Source organism: Lutra lutra, chromosome 16 (genome assembly GCF_902655055.1).
Source record: "Lutra lutra chromosome 16, mLutLut1.2, whole genome shotgun sequence".
Taxonomy (NCBI): Eukaryota; Metazoa; Chordata; class Mammalia; order Carnivora; family Mustelidae; genus Lutra; species Lutra lutra.
Genome location: NC_062293.1, coordinates 13,428,839 through 13,450,819, shown reverse-complemented (window position 1 = coordinate 13,450,819; position 21,981 = coordinate 13,428,839). Strand labels below are relative to the sequence as shown.

The 21,981-nt window shown below is 41.0% G+C and overlaps 1 protein-coding gene across 1 annotated transcript in view; it reads left to right on the top strand.

Moving 5' to 3' along the window:
* HELZ (helicase with zinc finger) overlaps nucleotides 1–21,981 on the top strand; it is a 169,419-nt gene that overhangs the window by 28,421 nt on the left and 119,017 nt on the right. Inside the window, 4 exon segments of the mRNA XM_047706136.1 lie at nucleotides 542–768; nucleotides 3,314–3,350; nucleotides 15,343–15,467; nucleotides 17,530–17,586. Of these exon segments, the coding sequence (XP_047562092.1) occupies nucleotides 559–768; nucleotides 3,314–3,350; nucleotides 15,343–15,467; nucleotides 17,530–17,586 (429 nt within the window). The 5' untranslated portion in view covers nucleotides 542–558.

The window sequence follows — 21,981 nt, the reverse complement described above, 5'->3', positions numbered from 1 at the left end:
TGCCCTCTGTAGTATTCAAAGTCATGTTTCATTTATACATTTGCCTCATGTATACATTTGATGCATTGTTTGTATGATACGGACTTATGGTTGACATTTTGCTTGGATCTTGGTAAAGACTTCGTAAAATATAAAAGAAAAGTACAGATTTTGTGGTATCAGTCACCAGTGCTCAGCTGCAGCTTGATCAGAAGGCGGATTCAGAGTAACTACTTAGATAATTAAACCAGTGGAGGTAGGAATGAGGTTACAATTTACTAAGATTTTATTTCTTTTTAATTTTTATTTTTTTTTAAATAAAAAAAATTTTTTTAAAGGTTTTTATTTATTTGACAGAGAGAGAGAGAGCACACAAGCAGTGGGAGCTGCAGGCAGAGGAAGAGGGAGAAGCAGGCTCCCCGCCGATCCGGTAGCCCGACGTGGGGCTCGATCCCGGGACCACAACCTGAGCCAAAAGCAGACGGCCAACCGACTGAGCCCCCCAGGCACCCCTTTTAGTAAGATTTTAAAACCTTCTCTGACTTGTTCTTTCTTCCTGTAGGATTTTGTCCCTGAGTCATGGAAGACAGAAGAGCTGAGAAGTCATGTGAACAAGCGTGTGAATCACTTAAGAGGCAGGACTATGAAATGACCCTCAAGCACTGCACAGAGGCCCTCCTTTCTCTTGGCCAGTACTCCATGGCCGACTTCCCAGGGCCATGTCCACTGGAGATAGAAAGCATCAAAATCGAGAGTCTTCTTTACAGAATTGCCTCATTTTTGCAACTGGTGAGTAAACACTGTTGATAAGCCAGTTACGAACCATGTAAAAGGGACTTTTTCACCGAGTGGGGACAATTGTGGGTCATACTCACCTAATTTGGGGCTGAGGAGGTGAGTGACCTGGCTAGTGATTGCTGAATATGTTTAATTGCAACAGCAGTTTTTAAGCCTTTAACATTGTACTACTGTGTAACATTTTGGATTATTCACTCATTCAGCAAATATTTATTGAGTGTATACTATGTGCTGGACACTGGTCTAGGTACTTAGTATACATTGATGAAAAACAGAAAGATCTTCATGGTAATTTTTGTATTGGGGGACAGACAATAAACAACAGATATTATATGCAGGTAGAGACTTTAGATTATTAGAAGGTAGCACTCTGCTTGAAAAAAAAAAGATGGACAGGGCAAGGGTGATTGTGGATACTAGAGTTAGGGACAGGTTGCAATTTTAAATTGAGTGGTCAAGGTTGGTTTCACTGATGAGGTGATGTGAAGGAGGTAGGGGAGTGAGCCTTGTCAAAATCTGGAGGAAGAGCATTACAGGCAGAGGAAATAGTCCGTGCAAAGATCCTGAGGCAGAAGCCTGACTGGCATGTTTGAGAAATAGCTAGGAGGCCAGTGTGCTGGAGAAAAGTATATAATGGGGAGAGGGTAACAGAGCTAGATCTTGTGGGGCCCTATAAGAACCCCTATAAGGACCTGTTTTTCTCCTACTTAAGACAGGGAGCTCTTGTGGTTTTTTAATTTTTTGTTTTTTTATTTTTAGATTTTATTTATTTGTCAGAGGGAGGAGCACTAGCATGGGGAGTGACAGCAGGCCCCTCACTGAGCAAGGAGCCTGATGTGGGACTCTATTCCAGGGCCCTGGGATTGTGACCTGAGCCAAAAGCAGATGCTTAAGTGACTGAGCCACCCAGAAGTCTCTCTTGTGGGGTTTTGATTAGAGGAGTGGTATGATCTGATTTGGCAGGAATTCTTTGGCGTTTGTTTTGAGAATAGGCTATAGAGGGGTAAGTGTAGAGGCAGGAGGACCAGTTTAGAGGCTGTTGGAATAATCCCGGTCAGAGATGATAGTGACTCAGACAAAATGGTGGCAGTGGATTGAGAAGTGCTTTGGTTGTGGTTCTGAGATGAAGATAGAGCTAGTAAGATTTCTTAATACATGAATGGAGGGAGTGAGAGAAAGGGAGCAGACACAGATTCCTTACCTCAGTGTTGTTTTGTCTGAGCAATTGGAAAGTGGGTTTTCTTCAATTGCGATGACAAGGCTGAAGATGGGGAGCAAGTTTTGCTGGGGAAGATGGGAGCTCAGTTTTGGACCTACTGAGTCGGAGATGTCATTTAGATATGTAGCTAGAGATGTTGAGTAAGCAGTCAAATATGCAGGTGTGGATTTTGGCAGGGAGGTTTGGGTCAAAGACACTAACTTAAGAGTTGGTGGCCAGTGAGTAATATGTATGTAAAGTCTGGAGCCTGGGTGAGATCACCAAGGGAATGAGTGTACACAGAGAAGAGGAGAGGACTGAGGACTTAGGTCTACAGTGTTAGGAGGTTGGGGAGAAGAGGAGGGACCAGCAGAGCAGCCTGAAGGGTAACCCTTGGTGGAAGGGGAAGCTAAGGGAGGATGGTGTCCGGTAGCCATGTGAGGAAAGTGGATCCAAGTGAGGGAGTGTTGAACAGTGTCAGTTGCTGTGGATCGAGTAGTGAGAGTTGAGAGTTGGCTGGGATGTGACAGTGTATCTGAATGGGAACATGGAAATGTCGTTTGTGTCTAACTGGATACGGTTCAGGTCACTGGAGACCTCCATGAGAGTAGCTTCCATGGAATGGTGGGTGAACGTCTGACTAAAGAAAGTTTAAGACCGAGTCATGGGGAAGGACTTGCAATACATGAGTAAGACAGTTCTTGAGTTTTGTCCCAAAGGGGCACAAAAAGTGGGAGTGGTAGCTGGTGGGAGACGTGAAGTCAAGAGAAGATTTTTTTTTTAAAAGGTGGGTTGAAATAGCACTGTTTGTTTCTAGGACTGAACCAACAGAAAGCAAAAAAGCCAGTGATGTAGGAGAAATAGAGAGCTTGCCGGAGTGATGTTCCTTGAGTGGGCCATAGAGCAGGTATGCGCAAGTGGAATGATAGGCTCGAGAAAGGAGACCTGGATGGCTTGTCTGGTGACAGAGGGAAGGCAGAGTGTGCTGGGAAGCAGGAAGACCTGGTGTGACAGTTCATGGAAGTTCTCGTCTCATGGCTTTGGTTTTCTCAGTGAAGACTTTAGCTGAGGGTGATCATGAAGGTGGAGGTTCTGGTGATGTGGAGCTAGAGAAAGTGAGAAGTCGGAGTGAGTAAATGGACGGGGAAGTGCATTATAACGTTTATTTGTAGAGTGCTATGTAAACCTCAGAGAGCACATGACTTGTTTTGCTCTGTGAATGGTACGTTTGAAACATTAATAATTAAACTTTGAAACAAAGCTGAGCTTTTTTGGATAAAACCTGTGTTAAGCAGCCCTTGAACTACTTAATTTTATCTTGTATCTTTTATTTTGCAGAAAAACTATGGGCAAGCTGATGAAGATTGTAGGCATGGTATGTTTAAAATGGGACTGCTTTCTACTTTGAGAATTTTGAGTTACTTAAATTGAGCATTGTTTGAGATTTGATTTTTTATATGCTAATTTCAAGAGAGATTATAATATTTTAATACTCCACCTTACTGTGGTGCCTACTAATTCTGGATGACAATATCCTTGCCTTGATGGGTATACACTCAAACATTGTTCCTAGTCATGAGTGGGAACATTGATAGTGTCCTTTTCAAGTTTGTGTATTTTCAGTCAATAAGAGCCAAATTTTAAAACTGTTAACACACATCAATTAAATGTTAAGCTTGAATAAATTGAAATGCTTGCCTGTCCTTCCTAAATGTGTTTTTCCCTTCAGTAGAAAATTTCCCTTAGAGAGGAGAGACTAAGTAGGGTGCTCCTTGTGTTTTTTTCCTGTTTTCTTTGGGCAAGAAATTAATTAAAAAGATTCTTACTCTTCAGGTACTCATAGAATAGGAATCCTTTTCTTCGTAAGTGCTGCCAGTTCACTGGAGTGAATCGAGGAGTGAGTGGGAGAAGGGGTTGAGCCTACATGCTCACACACCCTTGGTGGGATTTTTTGCACAGCTCAGTGATTTGAGTAATGTAATGTTTCAGTTATCCAGAATTTGGGGGAGGGGGTGCTGAGTTAAACGGGAGTTAAGCTTTTTATTATGCTTTTGTATCAGAAGTTTTAAAAGTATTAACTGTTTTTGTTGTAAACTTGAAAGAACTATCTTACTCCTTTGGCATGTTGGATATAATTTAACCATTCATTTAAGAATGTGAACCTCCTTTAATAAAGTCTTTACTACCTGTGGACATTTAAAGTTACCAACAAGCCAGATAATAAGAAGTCAAATAACAGAGGACTATGAAGAAGGGAACCCTATCTCTCCCCTTTTTACCCCATCTGAAGAGGTCGTTGTTACTAGTTTGCTCTATCTTTAGTACTTTTCTCTATAGTGACAAACATAAATACTTAAATAATGTAGATACGGGTTTTCCTTTAAAAATTAAAAAAGATGGGGCGCCTGGGTGGCTCAGTGGGTTAAGCCGCTGCCTTCGGCTCGGGTCATGATCTCAGGGTCCTGGGATCGAGCCCCGCATCGGGCTCTCTGCTCAACGGGGAGCCTGCTTCCTCCTCTCTCTGCCTGCCTCTCTGCCTGCTTGTGATCTCTCTCTGTCAAATAAATAAATAAAATCTTTAAAAAAAAAAAAAATTCTCCCATTGGTGGGCGTTCAGCTGGTCCTAGTTTTCTAGGTTGTTCATTATAATTCATCCTGTAATGAACATATATTCTTTCTTACTGTTGTTTGTTTCTGTAGGATAGTCTTAAAAGTTGAATGTCTGGGTGAAGGAGGTTTTTTTTTTTTTAAAGACGAATTTAGGGGTACCTGGCTGGCTTAGTGGGTTAAGCATCTGCCTTCGGCTCAGGTCATGATCCCAGGGTCCTGGGATCGAGCCCCGTGTCCTGGGATAGAGCCCCAAGTCCTGGGATCGAGCCCTGCATTGGGCTCCCCGCTCAGTGGGGAGTCTGCTTCTCCCTCTCTGTCTGCCTGCTGCTCCCCCTACTTGTGCTCGTCTCTCAGACAAATAAATTAAAAAAAAAAAACAAACCTCCAAAAAAAGGAGGTACATTTATTTTTAGAGAGAGTGAGAGAGGGAGGTTGGGGGGGTGGGGGGTGGGTAGGGGCTGGGGTAGAGGGAGAGGGACAGAGAGTCTCAAACAGAGTTTCTGTTGAGTGTGGAGCCTGCCCTGAGATCGTGACCTGAGCCAAAATCAAGGGTTGGGCACTTAACTGACTTCGCCACCCAGGCGCCTCTGGGTGAAGGAGTTTTAAAAGTTGGATATCTGGAGATGCCTGGGTGGCTCAGTTGGTTGGGCGACTGCCTTCAGCTCAGGTCATGATCCTGGAGTTCCAGGATCGAGTCCCACATCGGACTCCTGGCTCCGTGGGGAGTCTGCTTCTCTCTCTGATCTTCTCCTCACTCATGCTCTCTCTCACTGTCTCTCTCTCAAATAAATAAATAAAATCTTTTAAAAAAAATTGGATATCTGGGTTAAAATTACATGCTTATAGTTTTTTATTTTTTTTATTTTTTAAAGATTTTATTTAATTATTTGACAGTGACAGAGAGAGAGAGAGAGAAGAGGAGAGAGGAGAGAGAGAGAGCACAGGCAGGGGAGCAGTAGAAGCAGGCTCCCTGCTGAGAAGGGAGCCTGACACAGGGCTCGATCCCAGGACCCTGGGACCATGACCTGAGTGGAAGGCAGCCGCTTACCCCACTGAGCCACCCAGGTGTCCCAATATATGCTAAGAGTTTTAACAGACATTGTCAGATTTGTTTCTGATGCACACATGCTGCAGCAGTATCTGAGAATGCCTGTGCTCATGACCTCAGTAACACTGGAACCCATCAGTCTTGACATTCTGCTAGTCTCATGTGTTAAAAACAGAGCCTCTTTAATTTTTACTCCCTTGAGTAGTGAGGTTGGTACAGTCTTCTCATTTTGGAGGCATACAAAGTCCCAGAAGGTTAAATGACTTCTGAAAAATCACAGAAGAGTAATTGCTGTTAATGAAGGAGCATATGGGAAATTTTTCTGTTGTTTTACTTAGCATTTTGAAGTTAGATACTATTTTACAACTACTGAATTCCTAAAATTAAATGTTTAGCCAGGAAACATGGATATGTTTATTACCTATGTCGTGATGATAGTAACATGTGTGGACATATGTGCTATTGCCAAATTTATACATTAACTATATGCAGTGTTTTGTATACCAATTACGATTACAATTATATGCAGTGTTTTGTATACCTCAATAATGTTGGGGGGAAAAAGTATAACTGATGTCTAGGATAAAGTTGTAATGAAATGAGTATACTCTTGTGTTCGTGGAGTGTGAGGGAGAACGCAGCTTGGTAATATGTTGATACCTTTGACCCACTAATCTCATTTCTGGGATGCTATCCCAAGTAAATAATCCAAAAGAAGGAAGAAATTGTGTGTGGAATGGTGTTCATTGCAGTGCTGTGTGTGAAAGTAAAAAAATCGGTTGGCTTCCAGTAAGGGAGGACATCTTTAATTAAATTCTGTGCATTCCTTGTTACCATTTAGGTGATATGGAAGAACATGGAAAATGCTTACTTTCATGTAAAAGCAGTATATATAAAGTTGTTTATTTGAAACAGATACTTGGGAATATTGGCCAAGTTTATATATATGTATTGCTAGTTGTAGAGTTCTGCTATTAGATGAATTTTTTTTTTTTTCCTTTTCAACTTTTGGTAATCTTACTTAAGAGAAAATACCATGGTTAGGCAGTGAGTTAGTAATAAAAAGCAAGTTAAGAATCTCAGGCTGGGGCATCTGGGTGGCTCAGTTGGTTGAGTGGCTGCCTTCAGCTCGGGTCATGGTCCTGGAGTCCCGGGATCAAGTTCCGCATCGGATTCCCTGCTTGGCAGGGGGTGTGCTTCTCCCTCTGACCTTACCCCTCTCATGCTCGCTCTCTCTCATTCTCTCTCTCTCTCTCTCAAATAAGTAAATAAAATCTTAAAGAAAAGAAAAAATCCCAGTCTGTTAGGTATTACACAGCTTTGTAATGCTGGAGAGCTCTGGACTAGCTCCTGTCCTACTGGCCCCAACCCTATGTTTCCCTTTTCTATACCGTATTGTGTTGATGTCTGTTCCCTTCCTGTCAGGCTGTCAGTTTGCATTCCTTGCAACTCTCAACATGCCTCATTGTAACTACCTTTTCCCTCTTTTCTGTTTGCTGCTTTGACTTTTGGATTTCACTTTCTCAGGCAGTTAGGAAATCAGCCAGCCAGTCTTTGTTACAGAATTTAAAAATATTAAAAGTTTTTTGTTATGAAGAAATTAAAATATTTTCCTATAGGAAAATAGATGTTTTAATGAACATTTGTATTTTCAAAACTTAAATTGTAAGATTTTACCATGTTAATTTTTTTCTGAGATATTTGAAAATAATGACAGACATCATATTTACCCCCAAATATGTTAGTATCATCTCCAAAAGTAAGGCCATAATTGTATAATCACAATTTTATTATTAACCAAATAAAATTGACAGTGATTCTCTAATATTACCTTAAGCCCAGTCTATAATCACATTTACTTGGGTTGTTCCCGAAATGTTTTTTATGGCTGATTTTTTTTCAAGCCAGAAATTAATTAGAATCATAAAATATAAAGTTGAAATTTTACTTCAAACTTTTTTTTTTTTTAAGATTTTATTTATTTATTTGACAGAGAGAGATCACAAGTAGACAGAGAGGCAAGCAGAGAGAGAGAGGAGGAAGCAGGCTCCCTGCTGAGCAGAGAGCCCGATGCGGGACTTGATCCCAGGACCCTGAGATCATGACCTGAGCCGAAGGCAGCGGCTTAACCCACTGAGCCACCCAGGCGCCCCTGAAATTTTACTTCAAAAAGAGTAAATAGACTCTGAGTAAGGACATGAGGGTATCTTAAAAATTAACTACCTAGGCTTTGAATTCATGGACCTTAGTTCGGAGTTTGGTGTTGTGCTGCAGAGAGTGACAGTTGCCACCGTTGTGAGCACTGGCTAAATGAGGTAGGCAAGTCTGTTTTCCTTATCTGAACATAAGTTGTATTTGGTGTAACAGGATGCCTGTGAAATATTGATTATATAGGAAACTTACAGTTTTTACATTAACAAAATAGAATAACACTGTATTTTAACTAACTGGAATTAAAATTAAGACTTAAAAAGAACCAAAATAGGGACGCCTGGGTGGCTCAGTTGGTTAAGCCACTGCCTTTGGCTCAGGTCATGATCCCAGGGTCCTGGGATTGAGTCCCGCATTGGGCTCCTTGTCTAGCAGGGAGCCTGCTTCTGTCTCTGCCTCTGCCTGCCACTCTGCCTGCTTGTGCTCTCTCTCTGACAAATAAATAAATAAAATCTTAAAAAAAAAAATAAAAAGAACCAAAATAGAATGAGATAAATGGCAAAAGTGAAATCAAAAGAAAATATTATCAACCAAAATTATGCTACAAATTCAGTCATCATAAACATCAATGAATGTTTTTCATAAGGTTGCCAGATTTTTAAACCCTAGCTGAGAATGTTATTATTGTTTTTTAAGTACTCCCTATATCCAGTGTGGGGCTCAAACTGGCAACTGTGAGATCAAGATTTGCCTGCTCTACCGACTGAGCCAGCCAGGTGCCTGGTTATTAACTTTTTTTTAATTGATGTGGAGTTGACGCACAGTATTATGTTAGTTTCACGTATATATAGCATAGCGATTCAACAGATCTGTATTGTGCTGACCACAAGTGTAGCCCCCATCTGTCACCATACAACGCTATTAGAGTTCCATTGGCAATATTCCCTATGCTGTACCTTTATCCCCATAACTTATTCATTCCATAGCTGGAAAGCTGTAGTGTCGCTCCCATACCCCTTTACCTGTTTTGCCCATTGCCTCTCACCCCCCAACCCTCTGGCAACCATCAGTTTATACTCTGTATTTATGGATCTGTTTCTGCTTTTGTTTATTTGTTTTTATTTATTTATTCATTTATTGATTTATTTTTAAAGATTTTATTTATTTTTTTGACAGAGAGAGACACAGTGAGAGAGGGAACACAAGCAGGGGAGTGGGAGAGGGAGAAGCAGGCTTCCCGCCGAGCAGAGAGCCTGATGGGAGGCTGGATCCCAGGACTCTGGGATCATGACCTGAACCGAAGGCAGCCGCTTAATGTGTGAGCCACCCAGGCACCCCTTGTTTTGTTTTTTAGATTCCACATATAAGTGAAATCATATGGTGTTTGTCTTTCTATGATTCATTTCACTTAGCATAATGCCGTCTGGGTCCATCCACGTTGGCACAAATGGCAAGCTCTCATTCTTTCTTTTTTTTTTTTTTTTTAAAGATTTTATTTATTTATTTGACAGAGAGAGTGAGCACAGGCAGATAGAGTGGCAGGCAGAGGCAGAGGGAGAAGCAGGCCCCCCACCGAGCAAGGAGCCCGATGCGGGACTTGATCCCAGGAGGCTGGGATCACGACCTGAGCCGAAGGCAGCTGCCCAACCAACTGAGCCACCCAGGTGTCCTGCTCTCATTCTTTCTTATGGCCGAGTAATATTCCATTGTGTGTGTGTGTTTGCGTGAGTTTGTATGGTGTGCGCACACGGCATCTTTTTTTTTTTTTAATATTTTATTTATTTTAGAATGAGAGAGCACATGCGAATGAGAGAGGAGAGAGGGGCAGAAGGAGAGAAAGAGAGAAAGAATCTTGATGCGGGGCTCAATCTCATGACCCTGAAATCAGGACCTGAGCTGAAATCAAGTCAGACACTTAACTGACTGAGCTGCCTAGGTGCCCTTGTTCTACATCATCATCACCACCATTGTCATCATCATCATCTTTTTTTTTTTTTTTTTTTAAGATTTTATTTATTTGAGGGCGTCTGGGTGGCTCAGTGGGTTAAGCCACTGCCTTTGGCTCGGGTCGTGATCTCAGGGTCCTGGGATCGAGTCCCACATCGGGCTCTCTGCTCAGCAGGAAGCCTGCTTCCCTCTCTCTCTCTCTCTCTCTCTGCCTGCCTCTCCGTCTACTTGTGATCTCTCTCTGTCAAATAAATAAATAAAATCTTTAAAAAAAAAAAGATTTTATTTATTTGAGAGAGAGAACAAGTGGAGGAGAGAAAGGCAGAGGCAGAGGGAGACGCAGGTTCCCCACTGAGCAGGGAGTCCAGCACGGGGCCCGACCTGAGGATCCTGAGATCATGACTTGAGCCAAAGCCAGATGCCCAACCAGCTGAGCCACCCAGGCATCTCTGTACTGCATTGTCTTAATCTTTTTTTTTTAAAGATTTTATGTATTTGATAGAAAAAGCGCAAGCAGGGGGAACGGCAGGCAGGGGGAGAGGGAGAAGCAGACTCCCTGATGATCAGGTATCCCAGTGTGGGGCTCAATCTTAGGACCCTGAGATCATCACCCGAGCTGAAGGCAGTTGCTTAACCCACTGAGCCACCCAGGCGCCCCTGCATCTACTTAATCTATTTTTATAGATTCGGCTGCTTCCGTATCTTGGCTATTGTAAAGAATGCTGCAATAAACATAGGAGTGCATTTTTTCAAATTAGTGTTTTTGTTTTCTTTGGGTAAATAGTCAGTAGTGGAATTACTGGATTGTTTGGTATTTCTTAATTTTTAAAAAAATGATCTTATTTATTTGTCAGTCAGAGTACGCATGCATGTGTGCACAAGCAGAGGGAGCGGCATGTAGAAGGAGAAGCGGGCTCCACACCAAGCAGGGAGCCCAGTGCAGGACTCGATCCCAGGACCCAGGATCATGATCTGAGCTGAAGGCAGTGGCTTAACCAGCTGAGCCACCCCGGCGTCCCTAGTTCTTATTTTTTGAGAAACCTCCACAGTGTTTCCTACAGTGGCTGCACTGATCTGCATTTCTACCAACAGTGCACAAGGTTTCCTTTTCCTCCACATCCTCATCAACATTTACTATTTTTTGTCTTTTTGATTGTAGCCGTTCTCATAAGTATGAGGTGGTATTTCACTGCAGTTTTGATTTGCATTTCCGTGATGATTAGTGATGTTGAACATCTTTTCATGTGTCTGTTGCCCATCTTTATGTCTTCTTTGGAAAAATGTCTATTCAGGTCCTCTGCCCATTTTTTATTTTATTTATTTTATTTTTATTTTTTTTTAAAGATTTTGTTTATTTTTTTGTCAGAGAAAGAGAGACAGAGAGAGTGCACAACCAGGGGGAGAGTCAGGCAGAGGGAGAAGCAGGCTCTCCACTGAGCAAGAAACCTGATGCAGGACTCAATCCCAGAACCCTTGGATCATGACCTGAGCTGAAGGCAGATGCTTAACTGACTGAGCCACCCAGGCGCCCCCTCTGCCCATATTTTAATCAAATTGTTTATTTTCTTGGTGTTGAGTTATATAAGTTCTTCTTATATTTTGGGTATCAACCCCTTTTTGGGCATATTATTTGCAAATATCTTCTCCCATTGTAGTTTGCCTTTTTGTTTTGTTGATGGTTTCCCTTGCTGCAAAAGCTTTTTATCTTGGTGTAGTCCCAGTAGTTTATTTTTACTTCTGTTTCCCTTTCTTGAGGAGGCATATCTGGAAAAATGTTGCTAAGGCCAGTGTCAAAGAGATTACTGCCTGTGTTTTCTTCCAAAAGTTTTGTGGTTTCAATTCTTGCATTTAGGTACTTAATCCGTTTTGAGTTTATTTTTGTGTCTTGTGCGAGAAACTGGTCCAGTTTCGTTCTCGTGCATGTAGCTGTCCAGTTTTCCCGACACCATTTATTGAAGAGACTGTGTTTTTCCCATTGTATATTCTTGTCTCCTTTGTTGTAGATTGAAAATTTTGGGAAAATACTTGATTAGGCTTAGCTTTTCTTTCTTTTTTTAAGATTTATTTATTTATTTTATATATATAGAGAGAGAGAGCGTGCGGGGAAGTAGGGGCAGAGGGAGAGAATCCTCAATTAAACTCCTTGCTGAGCACAGAGCCTGACTCAGGATTCAGTCCCAGGACACTGAGATCATGACCTGAGCTGAAACCCAGAGTTGTACACCCAACTGACTGAGCCATCAAGTTGCCCCAGCTTAGCTTTTCAATGAAAGATTTTAGAGATAACTAAGGACTTGTTGAAAGAAATCTTCTACTATAGTGTTGTGACTGAAAAGATACAGTTAGACTCAACATTTATTGTATTTAAGCCTTATTTTAAATCACCTTTCTCATTGCATGTAATTCTTTACAAGTAAAAGGAATTACATTTTAATTTTTGATTGTCTCCTTTTGACAGCCAGAGGCTATCGGACTCTAAGAGAGGCTATTTTGTTGAAATAGTTGAATGAATATTCCTTAAATATTACACATTTCAAGTAAGACATATACAAGAACTGAAGAATGAGAAGGGATGGAGACCTGACTATGTATAGTAACAGAGGTGAGGTGTTAGGTCTCCTCCTTAGTAACTCCCAGTAGGCAGGAAGGAGTTGTTCAGTTTGGGAATACTTGTGTGCTCACAGTAAAATCTCACAGAGTTGGTGGGAAAAGAATTTTTCTGCAAGGCATTGTAACATATTTACAGTGCTTGAGATTAGATTATATTTTTAGTGTCCTCTCTTTCGGCAAGTTCATTATTTGAGCTAAGGCAAGTTTAATAATACACAAGGCTATACTTTATTTTCTTTCAGGTTTTTTCAAGATATTACAGATAATGACTGACTAGATTGGTAATATCGCAGTTTAATTTTGTTACATGATGCAATAGCAGGAGAGCTTTTTATCTATAATTGTTGAGTATTTTTTGGTGATAATTCTTCATGTGGGATCCTGTAAGACAAACGCAATTGCATTTTAGGGCAACAGTTGGCAAAAAGTAAATCAGTACTGATTTTTGTCTAAAAGAGGGAAAGAGAGAAAAAGAAACATAATTTTGACAAATATTGAGGCCTTTAGACATCAGTATAATGCAGGAACTTTTGCAGAATGGAATTTGGCAAATACCTTGTACAAAACCAAAGATCTGCGAAAGGTGTTTGTAACTATGGTGTGATTTAATACTCTTTAAACATGACACAATTTCCTGATTTTGAAATATTCTTAGATTTTGTTTGTTTGTTTGTTTCCCTGAAACATTCTTTAATGCTTGAAAACTGGTTTCTTAATAGTGCAATTACTGAAAAGGAATTAGAGTATTTCCTTAGCAGTTCTCAACACTGCTGTATGATTTTTAGAAGGGGAAGGTAACATGCTGGGAACTTCTGTGATGAGACTGTGCTAGATACTTTACATATGTAATTAACACAATTAATCTTTACCACAACCTTCCTAGGTAGCTTCTGTCCCTTCCATTTTATAGGGGAGGAAGCAGTCTTAGCCGAAGTAAGTAGTCTAGCCCTTAGTAGGACTATTGTTTCTTCTTCAAAGCATTTTGTTATTCGATCCTTACAACAAATTTATGTGTGTTTCTGTTTTACAGATGACCGCACTGAGGGCCAGAGAGATAAAGTAATTTGCCAAAGGTCATATTTGAATAGTTTTAGGAATAGTAAGAGCCGAGGGAGATGTGGGCTTACTAGGGAATTTTATAAGATGTTCAAGACATTCTTAATGATACTGTGCTGGAGTTAATCACTTACTGGAATTATCTGGGGACATTGAGTAGATCCGTTATGTGGATGGAGTGAGACAACAGGTTGGCCCAAACTAAAACTAATTGAATAAAACCGTCTTAAATACAGAGAGACTGCAACTTTCAATTCAGTAATCTGCTTCAATAGGGGATATATACATAAAGATGTTTATTGCATTGTTAGTTTCGATAGTTAAAAATTGGGATCATTCTGGAGCCAGGGAGTAGTTAAGTAAATTGATGTACATACTTGATGGAACACCATATGGGCAATAAGATGAGAAACGTAAATACTCTGAGAATCATGGAAGATACTGAATGTGTTGAGGGGAAAATAAAGCAGAATACAAACTATTACATTTATATCAGTTACAGTCATGTAAAAATTACACAGATATTGATAAAAATTGGAAGCGAAAATGAATAAGTGAAGACAGTCTGTTTAGTTGAGTGATGAACTTATAGGGAGTTTTTAGGTAGAATTTTATTAGTGTTCCTGTAATGTTATTTGTGTAATGGAAACATTGAACAACATAACAAAAGGATGTGTTCAGTACAACCAAAATAAATACATTATGAACAGACTCAGTGGACTTTAAATATGCAGTATATTATACTGATATTTAAACATTTCCTTGGAAATAATTAGAAAAAAATGGGGGGCGCTGGGTGGCTCAGTGGGTTAAAGCCTCTGCCTTCGGCTCAGGTCATGATCGCAGCGTCCTGGATCTCTGCTCAGTGGGGAGCCTGCTTCCTCCTCTCTCTCCCTGCCTGCCTCTCTGCCTACTTGTGATCACTGTCTGTCAAATAAGTAAATAAAATCTTAAAAAAAAAAGGAATTTCCAAAATATTTTCTTTCAGCAAGTTACTTTCTTGCAAAGGAAGCTAAAGTGTGTTCAAACTAAAAATAGAATCTTGGACTTAGCAGTGAAGAGGAAGATACAGATTGTTTTACTAGTTGAGCCATTAGCAGTTGCTGTGAGAAATCATCTCAAATGACATGGCATAAAAATGAGGATATTCTGTATTGTTAGAAATGTGTGCTCCTGTGATTGTATTAAATCTGCAAACACATGCAGACAATTAGGTCAGCATTTTCTGTGGCCATGTGACAATTTGGTTCTTAGTTAATCTTGCTGGTTTTGATAAAAGCTAATTCTTAGCTTAGGAATACCACATGTGGAGATTTGCAGTTTCTGTTCTTACACATTTTAATGGCACTAGATCTCTCGTGTCACTGTTAAAAATGTGGAAACTTTATTCAGAAAATATCGGCGTTTTCATAGCCCTCACTTACCCAGGAATTACAGGCTGAATGGTGTTTTACACTGGAGAGAGAGGTTTTTTTTAAAGATTTTATTTATTTATTTGACATACAGAGATCACAAGTAGGCAGAGAGGCAGGCGGGGGGGGGCGCGGGGAGGGGGGGAACAGGCTGAGCAGAGAACCTGATGCGGGCTCGATCCCAGGACTCTGGGCTTGTGACCCAAGCCGAAGGCAGAGGCTTAACCCACTGAGCCACCCGGGTGCCCCACGGAGAGAGAGGTTTAAGATGAACTCATGTTCCCTGTGACTTTGATGTGATCCTACCTGGCTATAGGTCGTGGTGGGTTAGATATGTGGATTGACCCATGTTTCTTCTTGTCTTCGCGCATATCTTGGACAGAACTAAAACGTCACAGCTTTCTACCAGTACTTGGAGTTCATTCTTTTAGCACATAAGAATTCATCTTTGTGATAGTGTGCTAATGTTATTATCAAGACAAAAATGTGTATTGAACGTTACATGCTTGATGCTGGCTATTGTTTCCTAACAGTGCTGGGAGAAGGCCTGGCCAAGGGAGATGGGGCCTTTCAGGCAGTGCTCTGCTGTATGCAGCTGAAAGGAAAGCTTCAACTGGTATCCAGCATTCTTGCCAAGTCACTGACAGGAGAGTCCCTGGTACGTTGACGAGCTCTAATTCTGAATGTGTGAAAATGGATTCGTTCATGTGACTCCTTAAGCATATTGTGGGGGAGAAGTAATTAAGTTTGCATTTTTTCTCTTGCTTCCTCCTATTAGAAATCAAAATTCATGAGTATCTTCAGATACTCATTTCTCTTCAACAAACTGATGTTTAATCATTGGGTTCTTATGGTGTGTGATAATATATATATAAGAATAGCATGTACTTTTTAAAGCTTTGAACGTATAGGATAACTAAATGATTTTCTTTAAAGATGTCATTTTATTAGAAGCTGGGAATATTTTGGGGTTTTAATTAATTAATGATTTTTTTTGATGAGTAAAGCAATAGAAGTTTATTAAGTGAAGATATAGAAAAAGCTCTCAAGAGTGAGAGGAGTCCTAGGATGGTCGCCCTATTTATTTATTTAAAAAAGATTTTATTTATTTATTTGACAGAGAGATAGAAAGCACAAGTAGGCAGAGAGGCAGGTAGTGGATGAGGGAGAGCAGGCTCTTCGATGAGCAGGGAGTCCAATGCAGGGCTTGATCCCAGGACCCTAGAGTAACGACCTGAACCAAAGGTAGCCGCTTAACGGACTGAGCCACCCAGGTGCCTCTGATTGCTCTATTTAATTGATTTTTTTAAAAAATATTTTATTTATTTATTTGTCATAGAGAGAGAAGCGAGAGTGAGCACAGGCAGAGGCAGAGGGAGAAGCAGGCTCGCTGCCAAGCAAGGAGCCCGATGTGGGACTCGATCCCAGGACGCTGGGATCATGACCTGAGCCGAAGGCAGCTGCTTAACCAACTGAGCCACCCAGGCGTCCCTATTTAATTGATTTTATAAGCAAGCTCTAGACCCATTGTGGTGCTTGAACTCAACAATCCCGAGATCAGAGTTGTGTGCTCTACCAACTGAGCCAGCCAGGTGTAGTCCTTATTTTGGGCTTTACTTATTTATTTATTATTATTTAGTTGAGAAAGAGAGAGAGGGAGAGAACAGGAGAAAGCGGGGTGGGGGTAGTGGGGAGGAGTAGAAAGAGAAGCACACTCCACGCTGAGCAGGGATCCTAACGTGGGGCTCGATCTCAGGACCCTGGGATCGTGACCTGAGCTGAAGGCAAACACTTAACTGACTGCGCCACCCAGGCGCACCGATAGTTTTGGGTTTTATTTATTTATTTAGGGTTTTTTTTTTTTTAATTTTTAAAGATTTTATTTATTTATTTGACAGAGAGAGAAATCACAAGTAGACAGAGAGGCAGACAGAGAAAGAGAGGGGGAAGCGGGCTCCCTGCTGAGCAGAGAGCCCAATTCGGGGCTTGATCCCAGGACTTTGAGATCATGACCTTAGCTGAAGGCAGTGGCTTAACCTACTGAGCCACCCTGGTGCCCCTAGTTTTGGGTTTAAAAAAAAATTTTTTTTTATTATTTATTTGACAGAGATCACAAGTAGGCAGAGAAGCAGGCAGAGAGAGAGGAGGAAGCAGGCTCCCTGCTGAGCAGAGAGCCCGATGTAGGGCTCCATCCCAGGACCCTGGGATCATGACCTGAGCCGAAGGCAGAGGCTTTAACCCACTGAGCCACCCAGGTGCCCCTAGTTTTGGGTTTTAAAATGCTCCTGTGGACTGAGCATTTTAATCATACAATATGATTGTATAGGGTTCTTAAAATTGTAAGGGTTTCTTATAGTTGTGCTTACACTATACAATCTACAATCTGCTGATTGTATAGTGTTCTTACAATTTCTTAAAATTTATTTTTCACTTTGCATATCCGATCTTGCTCTTCAGTGACACCTTTTGTGAATATTTTATTGAATTGATTTTAAACTCTTATACAAGGTGAATAAAATGTTTTAGGCCACACTGTATATTTTGTCCTGTTAGCTTTTTAAACTTTTCTTACAGATAGATTAGCTTTATTATCACCATTAATGATAGTGGGATGGGAGGTGAGGACAGCATTGTCATTTTACAGATAAACCTTAGGAACAGTGGAGGAGTTGAGTTATGCCCCTTAGAACTAATACACTAACTGGTTTTTCCCTTTTCAGAATGGGATGGTAACAAAAGATTTGACAAGACTAAAAACACTTCTCACAGAAACAGAGGTAAGACTATTTCAGTGGATCTCTTTGGAAAGAGTTTAACTCAGTCTGGCTATAGTAAGTGTTCTGTATTGAAACGGAAAATCTTTCGTCATCAGCCAAGAAAGCAAGGCTATTACGGTGGGGTAGTGGAATTTCCTGGCCTTCTTTTCCATCATGGTCCCATCCCAGGAACTTTGCTTCTTCTCATGTATCCCCTGCACCCCAGGTCTTTTGTTCCTAATTCTTTTTAGTGGTCTCTGGCCAATAAGTGGAAAGATGATTGGGAAATTTTAGTGTTTAACTACATCTGGCTGTTAGAAAATACTGTCATTAAAAATGAGATAACCCTCAAGCCTTCTTTCTAAAGCAACTAAAGAGGTCTGTGATCGAAGGACCATTTTTAGGGAATGGAGTTTAGGAGATGGAAATAATGTGTATCAGGGTAACTGGTGAACAGAAACGTGCTCTGGTGAAGCACTTTAAGGGCACGTAGAAGGCCAGGGGACAGCAGTGGCATGGAACAGGCCCAAAGCTTTGTAAGTTTCAAATTTCTATTCCTCATAGAGGCATTGAAAGTATTTTTATTTAGATGTTGCTTTTTATTTCATTTATTTATTTATAAAAAGATTTTATTTATTTATTTGACACAGAGAGACATAGTGAGAGAGGGAACACAGGCAGGGTGAGTGAGAGAGGGAGAAGCAGGTTTCCCCCTGAGCAGGGAGCCCGACACAGGGCTTGATCCCAAGGACCCTGAGATTATGACCTGAGCCAAAGGCAGATGCTTAATGACAGAGCCTCCCAGGCACCACTAGATGTCACTTTTTAAATTTTTTTTAATATTTTATTCATTTATTCGACACAGATATCACAAGTAGGCAGAGAGGCAGGCAGAGAGAGAGAAAGGGGGAAGCAGGCTCCCCGGTGAGCAGAGAGCCCGATGTGGGGCTCCATCCCAGCAACCTGGGATCATGACCCGAGCCTAAGGAAGAGGCCCAACCTATTGAGCCACCCAGGCGCCCCTAGATGTCACTTTTTATTTTATTTATTTATTATTTTTTTTTAAAGATTTTATTTATTTATTTGACAGACAGAGATCACAAGTAGGCAGAGAGGCAGGCAGAGAGAGAGAGAGGAAGGGAAGCAGGCTCCCCGCTGAGCAGAGAGCTCGATGCGGGGCTCGATCCCAGGACCCTGGGATCATGACCTGAGCTGAAGGCAGTGGCTTTAACCCACTGAGCCACCCAGGCGCCCCTAGATGTCACTTTTTAAAAAACAGCCATTTCTGTCAGCTTTTATTATAAATGGAAGCCATGTAAAGTGATTGGTTTATTTATTTCTTTTTTTTCTTTTTCTTTTTTTTTTTGAGAGAGTACAGGAGGCGGTGGGAGGAAGGGCAGAGAGAGGGAGAGAGAGAATCTTTTTTTTAAGATTTTGTTTATTTATTTGACAGACAGACAGTAGGCAGAGAGGCAGGTGGGAGCAGGGGAAGCAGGCTTCCTGCCGAGTAGAGAGCCCGATTCGGGGCTCGATCCCAGGACCCCGAGATCATGACCTGAGCCGAAGGCAGAGGCTTTAATCCACTGAGCCATCCAGGCGCCCCGAGAATCTTTTTCTTTTAAAGATTTATTTATTTATTTATTTATTTGAGGGAGTTGGTGCATGCATGTGTATGCGGGGAAGGGCAGAGGGAGAGAATCTTCAAGTAGCCTCCCTGCTGAGTGCAGAGCTGGACTCGGGGCTTGATCTTACAGCCCTGAGATCATGACCTGAGCCAAAACCAAGAGCTGGATGCCAGGTGCCTCTGATTGGCTTACTTATTAAGGAAACTGGCACCACATAGGCCCTATGTGCGGTGCTGGGAATATAGCACTGACCAAGACACCCATAGTTTGGGAGGTTAAAGTCTTGGGGAAGAGAGAGATAACAAATAAATTGGACAACTATAGGTATAATTCACATTGAGTAAAGTTGGTATGAGGGGACAAAAATAAGCTTTCTGTGATGGAAACTATAACTGGATTGGGTGGTCAGAGGCTGAGATAGCTAAGCAAAGAACTGAGGGGTAAGAAGGTGCTAGTCCCTTGGGGCGCCTGGGTGGCTCAGTGGGTTAAAGCCACTGCCTTCAGCTCAGGTCATGATCCCAGGGTCCTGGGATCGAGCCCCGCATCGGGCTCTCTGCTCAGCGGGGAGCCTGCTTCCCTTCCTCTCTCTCTGCCTGCCTCTCTGCCTACTTGTCATCTCTGTCAAATAAATAAATAAACTCTTTAAAAAAAAAAAAAGGTGCCAGTCCCATAGTGAGTGAGAGGGAGGATGCTCCACGTGGTGCAGAGAAAGAACAGAGGCCCAGGCGTAGACTGTGACCTCCTGTGGATTGCTTTCCCATTCTAAATCTAATAATATGTGTCACATACTGACAAACGTTAAGCAAAGAAGACAGTCATCATGAATTGCATGAGCTGGATGAAGATACTGTTTGTTTTGCTGCAATTATAGAGGCTTTAAACAAATGTTATTTTCTTTGTCTTACTATAAATTGAGTATCAGTAAGCTCTAATTAACTTCAGAGCCATTTCCTTTCTTGTATATACGCAGTCTTTTTAATTTCTGAGGCTTAGAGGAGGACTGATAAATTTAGATTTTCAACATGGAATGTAAAATAAGATGACTTTTCATTTCATTAAAATTTTTGGCTGGCTTCTTTTTTATTGCCTTAATCGAATTATCAGCTTTACATCTGATAATCACACACAGAGATATATATTACGTATTTATATAAAAATTTTAATTTTTAATATTTATAATGCTCTCACATGTAAGGCCTCAAGTATCACTTGACTCCTATTTTATAACTGTACTTTTGGGAGAAGTGACTTAAGTTTTGTTTATAATTAACTTTTCTCTGTAACCAACAGTATTTTTTTGGCTAGTGAACTCATATTATTAAAAAAAAAATCCGTCTAGAAAAAGCTAACAAACAATGAAACCCTTATTATTGCACATGACGTATTAAAAAATTTAGAAACAATTTGTTTTAAAGATTGAACTGAGCTGGCGTTTAAGTGCTAGGGGATAAGGATAAAGACATGAACTCAAGGCTAACTAATGGAAACAAAACCTGAATATAAAGATTTAAAATATCAAATTAATAGATCTGTTGGTAAATTTATAGACATTCTAGCAATATGAAATTTGGCCGCTTTTCGTGAAGGTGTCAGTACAAATTAAAGATCGATCATAAACTAATTGATATTGCCTTTCTGTCTTGGGGTCTGAACATATAAAAAGGTGTTTAAAAAAAACCCCAAAACACAGTACTTTGGAACCTAAAAGCCATGGTGGCTAAATCCTAAGCCTGGGCCAAGCTTCTCATTCTTACGAGCCCTTGTGGGGTGGATGTGCTGTTCTCCAAACCTGTGAGCTGCGGTGTCCGCACAGGCGCGCCTACTCTCTTGTACATCACTGCAGATGCTGATCCGTGAAGCATGCCATGTCGTCTTCCCTTCTACCTGTTCTCAATGCTTTTAGCTTTGTCCTAGGACTGAAATATTTTATTCCTGTTTTTTTCTTGCATATCGGGTGAATTTATTTTGATAAAATTTTGACTTTTTAAAAAGTTTATTTATGTAATCTCTGCCCCTAACGTGGGGCTCAAACTCACAACCCCAAGATTGAGAGCCGCATACTACCATTGACTGAGCCAGCTAGATGCCCCTATTTTGATAAATATTTTAGAGGAGGTACTTTAAATTCACACATGAAGTGAGCTTTTAGCTTTTATATTTATAAATTTGATGAAGATGAAATGTAATTTTTTTACAAGATTTATTTATTAGGGCGAGGAGAGGGGTAGAGGGAGAGGGAGAGAAAAACTTAAGAAGGAGACTCCATGCTGAGCAGGGAGCCTGATGTGGGGCTCAGTCTCATGATCCTGAGATCATGACCTGAGCTGAATGTAAGAGTTGAACACTTAACTGACTGCCACCCAGGCTCCCCTGAGATCATATTTTAAAGGCTGGTGTGGGACCTATGGCACTTACACCTTGCTTGTAGAATTTAAAGAGATTTTTAAAAATGTGTCTTTTTTGTGAGCATAGCACCCTGGTAATGTAAACAATTACTCTTGATTTAGCTTACGTATTCTTTTTTTTTTTTTTAAGATTTTTATTTATTTATTTGACAGACAGAGATCACAAGCAGGCAGAGAGGCAGGCAGAGAGAGAGAGAGAGAGGAAGGGAAGCAGGCTCCCCACCGAGCAGAGAGCCCGATGTGGGGCTTGATCCCAGGACCCTGAGATCATGACCTGAGCTGAAGGCAGAGGCTTTAACCCACTGAGCCACCCAGGCGCCCCTAGCTTATGTATTCTTATAGTCAGTCCTCATTTTCCAGAAAGAATGGGTTGTCTTTAAACATTT